The sequence below is a fragment of the Odontesthes bonariensis genome, chromosome 6 (assembly GCF_027942865.1).
Source record: "Odontesthes bonariensis isolate fOdoBon6 chromosome 6, fOdoBon6.hap1, whole genome shotgun sequence".
Lineage (NCBI taxonomy): Eukaryota > Metazoa > Chordata > Actinopteri > Atheriniformes > Atherinopsidae > Odontesthes > Odontesthes bonariensis.
The window spans coordinates 4,188,361-4,199,830 of record NC_134511.1 but is presented as its reverse complement, the minus strand read 5'-3'; the positions used below and the strand labels follow the sequence as shown (position 1 = coordinate 4,199,830).

The window sequence follows — 11,470 nt, the reverse complement described above, 5'->3', positions numbered from 1 at the left end:
TTCCTCTGTGTGTCTCACGTCTTTAACTCAAGCCTCTGAACATCCAGATATAAAGTGTCCTGATTTCATGATGTATTAGTGTCAGGAAGACATGAAATAATACGAGTTTGTTCAGTTCTGAGCAGCTTTAAAGGGACAGTTCGCCTCTTTTGACATGAAGCTGTATGACATCCCATATTAGCAATATCATTTATGAACATCTTCTTACCCCCTGCTGCGTCCTGTGAGCCGAGTTCCAGACTCGTTTTGGCGTTGATGAAAGTAGTTCCGGCTAGTTGGCTGGGGTTTAAAAAATAAAGCGTTTTGCTTCTCAAAACAATATGCGTTCAACAGAGTAATACATTTGCATCACGAAATCGTTCTCCAGGAAAAAGTCAGACCTCACAATCGCTTGGCCCTATTTTCTCTCCCTTCGTATCACGGCCTGCTATGCAGACCGTGTAGACCGAGGTGCAGACCGAGCAGTGCGCTGCTTCCGAGCAGCAAACACCGTAACAGGCGCGGCTTTCAGCAGGCGGCAGCAGGATCCGGCCTACTGTCATGGTGCGTTTAGGGAGGACCCAGGTGCAGACACGGACGGGAGGCAAATTAAAGTTAAAGGATTTATTTTCCATGAATATAAACAAAAGGCACAGCAAAGCTGGAGTTCTAAAAAACTAAACTGAACACAAAACTAAGAAAATAAAAAAACAGACTTGAATACTTAGTAGAGGGGACTGACGGGGAAAAACCAGGGACCAGGGAAAGGAGTGAGACCATAAGGGCGAGGAACGCAGACTAGGGCTGTGTTCGAAACCGCATACTTCTCCTACTACTCATACTACTCATACTAACTTTAACTTTTTGTTAAGTTCCCGGATGCATACTAGATTCGCCGAAATGTTGGGTATGCATCATGAGGTTACTACTCATACTCAAACTACCCAAGATGCAACATAACGTGACGTCGCCGATCGTCATTTCCTGTCAAAACAGCAGTTTCAAGCTAGCTACAACGAGCGTAGGTTCACTTCCTGTTTTCAAAACAAAAGCACCAATTGTATGGTAATGGCTTTCCCTATGATAAAAGGCAACGGGTATTTTATTTTGTGAAAATAACCGGAAGTGCGTTGCTCACTGCGGCTAGCTTTAGTAGCGCCAAATTCGTGGGAACAAAATTGTAAATAGCCGGTATTTTGTCAGGTTTTCAACACGTTGGGGATCTAAACGACTACTTTCTCACCTGAAAATGTTTCAAATGTTTCTAAAGTTTACAGAGTTTAGAGCTTAAGGGAAATCAGCTTCAGGCCGGCTGATTTCGGCTCGGGCAGGAGCGAAATGCATTGTGGGTAAACGCTCTGCATACTGTATGATCGATGAGTATGCAGTATGTAGTAGGCGGTTTCGAACACAGCCATGGAGGAGCCAGTTTGGTGTGGAAGAACCTGACCGGACTGCTCAGAGTCTGACCTCACAGATGAGCTTCTGGAAGAACGGTCAAAAACTCCCATAAACACTCCTAAACCTTGGAAAGCTTTCCCAGAAGAGTTGAAGCTGTTACAGCTGCAAAGGGTGGGCCGACGTCATATTAAACCCTCTGGATTAAGGATGGGAGGTCAGTTCAGTTCATATGTGAATAAAGTCAGATGAGCGAATACTTTTGGCTGTATAGTGCATTTCTAGAATAAAGTGTTGAGAATAATTTCTGCTGGTCTATCAAACCACGTTTGGACGGTCACAGCATGCGTCTATACACCCAGCATCTGTTTATTACCGGCAATGTCAGCGTGCTGGAATACAGCCACATCTTCCCTATTTGTGTAGTTTTCAGCCAAAGGGGGTGGAGGAGATGCCCCCACCAGTAGAGGCCAGCAGCACCTAAAGAACGCAGAATAAAAGGGAGCAACAGGTCAGAGGGGTTTCCAGAACATCGATATAAACCAATAACATCTTATATCCGACACCAGTTACTCTATGAATGTAAAAATCTCACACACGCACACCTTAAAAATGGCTAAAAACTCCCAGCTCCACACCAGTGATAACCACTTCTGAGCCAATCACAGTGGCAGAGCCGGCTAACCAATGGGTGGAGGCCGCTGCAGAGTTAGCTGCTGCACCCATACACAGACCCATACATACCCATCAGGCAAGTGCTCGTTGGCTCCAGGGAGAGACGAAGAGCTTGAGCTCAACCAGCCAACCCAGGCCTGGAAACACTCACTGGTTACTACTCACAGCATGGCACAATACCATGAAGAGAGATGGCCGTACCAGCAGTGATCCACCGACACTGAAACGAGCTGTGAGAAGAAACAGCAGCTTCGGTTTACAGAAGGAAGAACAGAGCTGCAGGCAGAGGCGCACCTTGTCAACAGGAAACTGCTTGGAGCCCCGAGCCACTAGGGGGCCCCCCCCCCGAGAGCTGAGGTGCATTCAATCAAAGATTGTCTAGTTACTTTATAAACTGTCTCAAACAGTGGCGAACGTTCGTGGTGAACATGTTTTCTTTGAACAGTTAAATTTAAATGATTTAGTCAAAGATTGTCAAGTTAACATGCCATTCTATAATTCCATAATTGCATTATTGACTTCGTCAAACTCACGTCAAGTTCCACTGTAGGCTATGTTCGCGGAGAACTAGCCCCTGTTGGCAACGTTCGCCGGAAATTCAAGGCTAGTGGAAAATAAAAACCATACTTATGAAATCGATATCATGAAAAGCTTTACTTGTCACAAAGAATCTTTAAATGAACACAATTATTATTGGATGGCCAGCTACACCCGGTAGATAAATAGCAAAGGCACACACCAGCAAGCCTCAGCCTGCTTCTGTAGGCCGGCTGCGGAGCGTCATGCATGATGGGAATATAACGTTCCTCCTGCTACATTGTGCAACCTCTTTAAGCACTGGAGTAAATGACCTCCTTCTTTTTTTAAGGTCACGGAGCTGGATGTGATCCCAGAAAAACTTGTCTGTTACTGTAAATGAGTTTAGAAGCAAAGGTCACATCAGTGCAGAGAAGCTTCTGAAGCCAAAAGCACCTGAATCATCCCTCCTTCCTGCTTTCTTTCTGCAGATTCCTAATCGATCCCATGTTTGCTTTTTGCGATTTGTCTTATTGTTCTGGAATAATCTTTTTGGACGATCTTTCTACAGACCGCTCGCTGCCAACTGCTGACTCAGCTTGCAAGTGTTCTTCATTACTGCAGTATCAACTGTACTCGTTCCTCATTTCCATGCCCGGTCTGCGTCATTCTGCTTGTAAACACTGCGTAGACGCAGATCCTTGCAGCTGAAGTCATCAAAAGCTGCCTTTTCCTCCGTCTGTGGTAGTTTTATTGTGTCATTTCCTTTAAGAGCAGAGAGGATTTAGGAAATAAACAATAACACATGACTGCAGACGCAGTTTGGTGTGTGATGATGCACCCGCTGCAGGTCACAACACATACTTAGTTAATGTGTTACATTGCTCATGTTATCAAGACTCGTGCGTTTCCAGCCAGTGTCCCAGCATTTGATTGTAAAATATTATTACATAATATGCTCCAGTTAGTCGCATTGCTCAAACAGCCCATTCGCTGGATTGGGTCCTTGTAATTAATGTGTTAACTAATGAATGAAGGCTCACTTATTATTTAGTTATCTTTTGAGATAGAAAGTCATAATTTCGACTTTGAAAGTCGAAATTATGATTGAATCTCATAATAATGACTTTGAAAGTCGAAATTATGACTTCCTGTTGGTCTTTTATTTTTTCTTTCATGGCGGAAATGGGCTTCCATACAAAGAAGCGTGCACTTGGGAAGGCTAATGGTTTTTACCAGGGCAAGAGAGGCAGCAGAGGCCCTTTGTTCTTTGTTCGTTTGCTTGGCTGGAGCAATAAACCTAAAGAAACATATTTTTTTTTGCCTGGACAATGGACTCATTTAACCTGCGTAAATTCACTCCCATGGTGTGTGTCTCAGTGGCCGTTTGATTTAATGGAGTTTATTATGGTTTTGACATTTTTTTAGTTTTGATTATTGACACAAGAGGACGAATAGCGCTTGGTGTGACATTATAGAAGTTGGGGGTTCATTCAGGGACAGAGACCAAAAGTTTTCCCGGGATCCAACCGGATCTCAGCCTCAGAAAGAGGAAGTGCGCGTGGGAATGTGTGCCAGCATTGCGCCAGTGAAACCTTTTTGAACTCGTGCGTCGGAGCGACTCGACACTGATAAATGGAGATGCTGACCGGGGACTCACCGCTGATTCACGAATGGAAAGCCAGGGGAATGGAGGGAGACGGGTACGAGGGAGAAGCGGAGGCAGGTTCGCACCGGCAGGACCATCTTCTTCAGCTGTTCCGCCAGAGAGACACGCGCCACAGGCGCACGGCGCGCTTTTATGCCATCTTGCTCCTGCTGTTGATTGTGGCTGTTCTGGCTTTGGTGATCGTGGCAGGAGTTGAAAGACAGTGTCATGCGGTGACTGACAGCCAGGTAAAAATTCATGAGCATAATTTAAAGCAGATTTAAAGCGGATTTAACGCAAATTTACTGCGCGTATTTAACGCATAATTAACGCAGATTTACTGCAGATATAATGCAGATATAATTCATATTTAACGTATATTTAATGCAGATTTACCGCAGGGAACGACCTCGTTCATTTAACTACGCAGCTGGTAGATAAACTCGGTCAAAGTGTATTTCCCTGAGCACTGTTGACCTTATGTGGCTGTGACTACTTTTATTCTAGCAAAATAATTGAAGTAGTCAAACTTTAGGAAGTGCACGCGCATGAATGCAAAATCCGTTTTTTTTTTTCTGAAGCCGGGGTTTATTTACTGAAAGTGACATGTGTACACCTTGGAGTAATATAAACTAATATAAACAGCCCCCGGTCGTGTGTGTGCATGTGTGTGTGTGTGTTACTGTATCTCACCATCACCTGTTGCTGACTGCGCTTGTTTGCTTCCAGACCAAGGTGCAGGCTGACAGCCATTCATCAGGTAAATATCTGAGAGTGAGAGTGAAAGCTGGCAGGCTTTTCATCTCTGGCCGTTATTTTCTTTGTTGCTGAGCACAATAACAACAGTTTTTTTAATATCTCTTGTAGGCATTGCTGGAAAACAGGAGCAGGTGGGGATTCCCAGAGCCTTGCTGACAGGTATGCGGGCACACAAAGAGGAATTGTTCTATGTTTATTTTCTTTTATGTATTTTTAATGCTTCTTCCACTCCCTTCTGCAATGCTTTTATTTTATGTAAAGCACTTTGAATTGTTTGTTCATCAAATGTGCTATATAAATAAATTTGATTTGATTTGATATGTGCTCTGAGGAAGGCGCTGATCAGCATCTGTTATGTAGACCGTGTCCGTCTATACAAGCCTGTTTACAGCCTGTAGACTGTATAAATGTTTTATTATGCTTCTCTGCAGTGTAATGTGATGTAATAGGTGCACACACACACACAGCACATGACGGCCAAGAGCTCTCTTAAAATGAGAAGTAAATCTTATGAATGATGGGTCAGCAGTGTAACCGCAGATTTCCTTTTTCATACGTGTTATTTCTGCGCTCTACCGGATGTACAGCTCAGGTTTGAACAGTGGAGAAAAAGTTGGGCATCTTTAATCTAATTAATCGCATGATTTCCCTGATTAATCACGATTAATCGCATTTGTACGCAGAATCCATAAATGAATCCAAAAGTAGCGTATAGCTTTTAGCATTTAGCTTTATTTTAAATGTGCTGCCATATGAATGAAAGTGCCATAACATTTGTTGTGCAAACACACTTTTAACATCAGCATCTTTCTGTAGTTTTTATGTAGAAGCCTCGCTCCACTGTCTGTTTCCTTGAATGACTTGCTGCTATCAGTTGTGTGTTTTGCCTTTAAGTGATATTTTAGACTGGAACTACTACGCTGAGAAGACAATTCAACTTGGCTGTAAATGTAGGAGTTTTTTGTTAAATTTAATTTGAAATACGTGCTTTTATGTTGAAACAAGTAAAACAGGAAGTAGCGCCGGTTAGCTCCGTTAGCTTCACACCTGTAGCGGTGATGTTACCTGCTAGTTTATCTTTATTTTATTACTCCATGCTTCGTGGTGTTTGCTGTAACTGTGTGAATGTGATGCATTCAACAGACTTTTACAATAATAAAACCTGCGTTAATGCGCCATAAAATATTTATCGGTGTTAAATAATTAACAAGTTAACGCAATAATAACGAGGTAAAGGGATAGTTCGCCTCTTTTGACGTGAAGCTGTATGACATCCCATATTAGCAACATCATTTATGAACATTTTCTTACCCCCTTTTGCAAAGCAAAACGCTTTATTTTTTAAACCCCAGCCAACTAGCCGGACTACCTTCATCAACACCAAAACAAGGCTGGAACTCTGCTCACAGGACGCAGCGGGGGGTAAGAAAATGTTCATAAATGATGTTGCTAATATGGGATGTCATACAGCTTCATGTCAGAAGAGGCGAACTATCCCTTTAACTCGCCCAGCCCCAAGACAAACCAAATGTGGAACTTAATTTTGGCCTGCTGAACTGTGTACAGGGTTAGTGATTATCATTAGTCATGATTCAACTTCCACACGTTTTATTTGTGCTTCTCAGCTTTACCCCCATATGAAGGATATCATGTGATCATAAGGAAGAAAGTGCCATTCTAACTGTACTTTTGCCTTTTTGCCCCCCCTCCCTTTAGCTCCTTTAGGTGATAACACCGCTGGAAAATATCTTCAATGGGAAACCACGAAGGGCAACGCATACTGTGAAGGAAATTTCACTTACAATTCCCCCGGCGGGGAACTGGTGGTGCCCAGAGACGGCTACTACAGAGTTTACCTGCAGCTCACCTACGAGCTTTATACGGACTACTGTGAAAACTGCACCGAGACCGTGATGAAGCTCACCAACTCTGTGTTTTACATCGGAGATTCTTATCAGGGCGACAGGCTGCTGATGTCATCGGAGGACACAGTGGTGTCGGGTAGACATCCCTGGAGTAAATCCCTCTACACGGCTGTCACCTTTAAACTGAAGGCCAACTCCAGGCTGCATGTGACGTCATCGTGTCGACAGTTCCTGTCGAAGAATGAGTTCCTGGTGTTCTTCGGAGCAGAACTGCTTCCTGAATGACTCGGACAGAGGGCGGAGGTGGTCCCGGGTTTGCTCGTGTGGTCGCTGCGTGTGCAGCGTAGTTGCACTGATTCGTTTTTTTGCTGATGATGCTCTTGAGTATATGATGAATTTGTCTTCTCAGCAGCAGGGCTGCGTTGTTCTCAACTTACAGATAAACTGCAGCCTCAGCACTAATTTACTTATAACGCATTATGCTGAACATCACATCTTAGCTACACCTTCTATTTCTATAAGCTCACGTCTACACTTTGGGGGGAAATATAAATAAGCCTTTTTGTCTTTAGCACATGAAGCATTAAACCAAAAATCCCAAAAATTCGTTCTCTGGAAAACTAAGTAAATACCAAAGTGATGATCCGGGGGGTTTGGCTCCTGTGAGTGTGGTTATAGAGTAAATGATTCACTGTGGGTGCCACTCTTTTCTGGCCATGCTGAAAGGTAGCCCCCCCCCGCTTCAGTCTGGGAAACAGGAGCCCTCCACTCAGGACACAAATTTCTCCTAAAATCTGAAAACCGAGGCGCCTTCCTGAGAGGAACTTTGACAGACGGGGGAATCCGAAGTGAGAAACTCCTGTTCCGTTCACAGGATGCTGACTCCATGCAAGACTTTTGGTCAAGCAGTGCAGACGGTGACGCACGCTGTGCTACGCTAACAATAGCTTTGCAACAGTTCCTAACATGTGGTCGCTTTATTAGGTTAAAAACTAGGGCTGGGCAACGATTAAGATTTTTAATCTAATTAATCACATGATTTCCCTGATTAATTCTTTCTTCTTTTTTTTTTCCTCACAATTCGTACACAGGGCAATTCAAAGTGCTTCACAGCTACATAAAATCACAAGAAGGCAATAAAATCATTAAAAAAAAAATAAAATAAAAAAAAATAAAGAAATAAAATAATAATGATAATAATAAAAAATTTAAAAAAATTAATTAAAAAACCCCTTTAAAAGAATCATTAATTAATTCATTTAAAAGTGAAGAGTGCAGATAAAATACTTTCAGGTGTCATATGCACAGCTAAAAAGAACTGTTTTCAGCCTGGATTTAAACATTGTCAAAATGCGCAAAATCCAAAAATGAATCCAAAAGTAGTGTATAGCCTTTAGCATTTAGTTTTATTTTAAATGTGCTGCCATATGAATGAAAGTGCCATAACATTTGTTGTGCAAACACACTTTTAACATCAGCATCTTTCTGTAGTTTTTATGTAGAAGCCTCGCTCCACTGTCTGTTTCCTTGAATGACTTGCTGCTATCAGTTGTGTGTTTTGCCTTTAAGTGATATTTTAGACTGGAACTACTACGCTGAGAAGACAATTCAACTTGGCAGTGTTTACAGATGACTTTGGTTCTGTCGACTCCGCCGTCTGGAAGAACTTTAAAATGAAAATGGCCGAGTAAAAGTTCCGTACCCTTCTCCATGTTTGGTGGATCCGCCAATTACTTTCTTTTCCTGTTCCACAGCAGACAGCAGCAGACTTTTACAAAATAAAAGCCTGTGAGCAACAGACTTTTACAAAATAAAAGCCTGTGAGCAGCAGACTTTTACTAAATAAAATAAATAATAAAACAGGGGTGGTCCGTGGCGTAGTGGGTTGAGCAGGCGCCCCATGTACAGAGGCTATAGTCCTCACTGCAGCTGGCCCCGGTTCGAGTCCCTGTGCTGCATGTCGTTCCCCCTCTCTCTGCCCCCTGCTTCCTGTCTCTCTGAAATTTCCTATCCATTAAAGGCACAAAAGCCCTAAAAAGAAATGTTAAAAGTTAATTAAAAAAAAATGCGTTAATGCATGCGTTATATCGGCGTTAAATACTTAACACGATAATAACGAGTTAACTCGCCCAGCCCTAGTAAAAAAGGCTTAAATATGCCAGACTGCTTTCACCAGTACTCAATCTTAATTCTATTCCTACGTTTGTGTCGCTTTCTGTGGGCTGATGCACTGAGGATGTGTCACAGTGAAGCTGGTCTGTTTAAAACTGTGGACGCGTGCTTAAAGGGAGCATCGACCAGTGCTGGTTTCAATGTTTCAATGCTCCGCTGTGAATGTAGATGATGGAACAGCTGTTTAATGCAACGATCCATTCGATTCTCTTCATGGTTTACTGTGCATCGATATTTATACCCGTTTCCTTTTTGCTATCGTTTTGCACATATGACATGGTTCTGTCTGCATATACAGAGACCCAGCTCAAAGATTAAGCTTCCATTTGTGATGTGATTATTTAATTCATGACTGCCTTGTCTGTACTCCATTTGTTGCAGTGTGACTTTTCCTACTTTTAAAGATGTGATCATGTAATACGGCAACATTTAGAAGTGTATTTGTGTGTGAATGTCACAGGGTTTGTAAAATAAAACTTGATTTTACAAAGAACAAATGGTCTTCTTTCTGTGCTGCATAAAGCGTCTGGTTTTACTTTTAAAAGTCCATCTTTCTGTGATCTGAGATCCAAAGAGAAACGTATTAGTGAGAGAAACCAATTACGATTTTCAGTGAATCATATCCTGGAGTGACACATGTTTGTTTGAACTGTGTCAGATGCTGAGAGACGGCTTGTTGTCAGCCTCCTGCTACTGTAAGCAGCTTGAAAGGAGTCGTGCTATGTCCTGTTCATATGGCAGCAAAAAAAAAAAATAACCAAGTGCAGGAATGCCAAACTCCGGTCCTGCAGGTTTTGGGTATTTCCCTGCTCCAACTTATCAGGCCCAGAGAATGGATGATGGCAGGAGCAGGAGATGATATATCCAAAAAAGGCTCTCCAAGAGAGAAACAAAACAGGCTATAGAAGTTATCCATTAACATATATATTAGGGCTGGGCGAGTTAACTCGTTATTATCGCGTTAACTCGTCAATTATTTAACGCAGATAAATATGTTATCGAGCATTAAAGCAGTTTTTTTTTGGGGGGGGGGCTTTTGAGCCTTTAATGGATAGGAAAGTTCAGAGAGACAGGAAGCAGGGGCAGAGAGAGGGGGAACAACACGCAGCACAGAGCCGTCTGATGCTGGACTTGAACCGGGGCCAGCTGCAGTGAGGACTATAGCCTCTGTACATGGGGCGCCTGCTCAGCCCACTACGCCACAGACCACCCCTGTTTTATTATTTATTTTATTATTGTAAAAGTCTGTTGCTCACAGGCTTTTATTTTGTAAAAGTCTGCTGCTGTGGAACCGGAAAAGAAAGTAATCGGCGGATCCACCAAACATGGAGAAGGGTACGGAACTTTTACTCGGCCATTTTCATGTTAAAGTTCTTCCAGACGGCGGAGTCGACAGAACCAAAGTCATCTGTAAACTCTGCCAAGTTGAATTGTCTTCTCAGCGTAGTAGTTCCAGTCTAAAATATCACTTAGATCTGTTAAGAAGGAGTGATTACGAGAGGTGGCGGCTGGCTGAGAGTTCTCTCTCTGCTCGTTTCACGTGCTCTCGCGGACGATTTCAGCTCCCGCTCCTGTCCTTGTGCTGTGGGTTTGGATAACATGTCGGAGCTGCAATGGCTGAAGTCAGTGCATTTTGCTCTTTTCCTCGTTCTTGAGGGATCCCTTTGTCGGTTTTCGTTCTCTGTGTGGCAATTTCTTTTGGATGGCGAAGAGGCGGCCGTCGAAGAGGTGGAGGTTTGTGCTGAGACAGGCAGAATGAAGTTGTCTGTGACAGTATCAGCCAGGTCAGGGTGATTCAATGAGGTGTAATACTGCCGTAGCCAAGCAAGTCGCTGAGTTGAGTCTCTTTTTAAAATCTCAATGGCGAATCGATGGACTGAGGAAAATTGGAATTTTTCTGCCATTTCCTCCAGTTGTTGCCTTCAAAAAAAAACAAAAAACGCACAAAGTAAGAAATATATCTAGCCCAAATCACCTGCTAACATGTGAATTTAACCTATACTCACACACGCAAAATAGGCATAAATCCAGTATTTGACACTTATAAGTATACTCTAAGATACTTGAAATTAGACAAAAAACAACATCTTATAAAAGCCACAAGGCCTATACTGTCATTTAGATATCCTGCGGGTCTGTCAGGCCTAACCTTAGATGAATAGTTCTCCACATATTCAGGCTCATATCCAGACAGCCGTGCAGAATGAGGTGTTTTTCCTGAGCTCCTGGGCAGTCATTAAAACACTGGTATAACCAGACTCAGGGACAGGTACTTTAAAGTCACTCGTGTTACAGCAGCATTATGTTGGTGTTATTGCCATTTGTGGCTTTTCACTGGAAAAACAATAAATAAAGGCAAAGGCTATAAAACCTGACGTGAATGTGGATTTAAATTATTAAACAGTTAGGTTAATTGAGGCGATATCAATATAACTAGTGTGTATTTTCACTCCCTGGC

At 42.7% G+C, this 11,470-nt stretch overlaps 1 protein-coding gene across 1 annotated transcript; it reads left to right on the top strand.

The window, feature by feature from the left end:
• The first annotated feature begins 3,785 nt into the window (after positions 1–3,785).
• LOC142382781 (lymphotoxin-alpha-like) lies at positions 3,786–9,509 on the top strand. The gene is made up of 4 exons (XM_075468900.1): positions 3,786–4,464; positions 4,946–4,976; positions 5,084–5,134; positions 6,692–9,509. The coding sequence occupies exons 1-4, from the start codon at positions 4,204–4,206 to the stop codon at positions 7,123–7,125; spliced, it is 777 nt and encodes a 258-aa protein (XP_075325015.1). The 5' UTR covers positions 3,786–4,203; the 3' UTR covers positions 7,126–9,509.
• The last annotated feature ends 1,961 nt before the right edge of the window (positions 9,510–11,470 follow it).

Bases quoted from the DNA above. Each gene is read 5' to 3' on its own strand.
- LOC142382781 (XM_075468900.1), top strand. From the start codon at position 4,204: ATGGAGATGCTGACCGGGGACTCACCGCTGATTCACGAATGGAAAGCC. The intron at 4,977-5,083 runs GTAAATATCTGA...TATCTCTTGTAG, and splicing joins GGCTGACAGCCATTCATCAG to GCATTGCTGGAAAACAGGAG. The intron at 5,135-6,691 runs GTATGCGGGCAC...CCCTCCCTTTAG, and splicing joins TCCCAGAGCCTTGCTGACAG to CTCCTTTAGGTGATAACACC.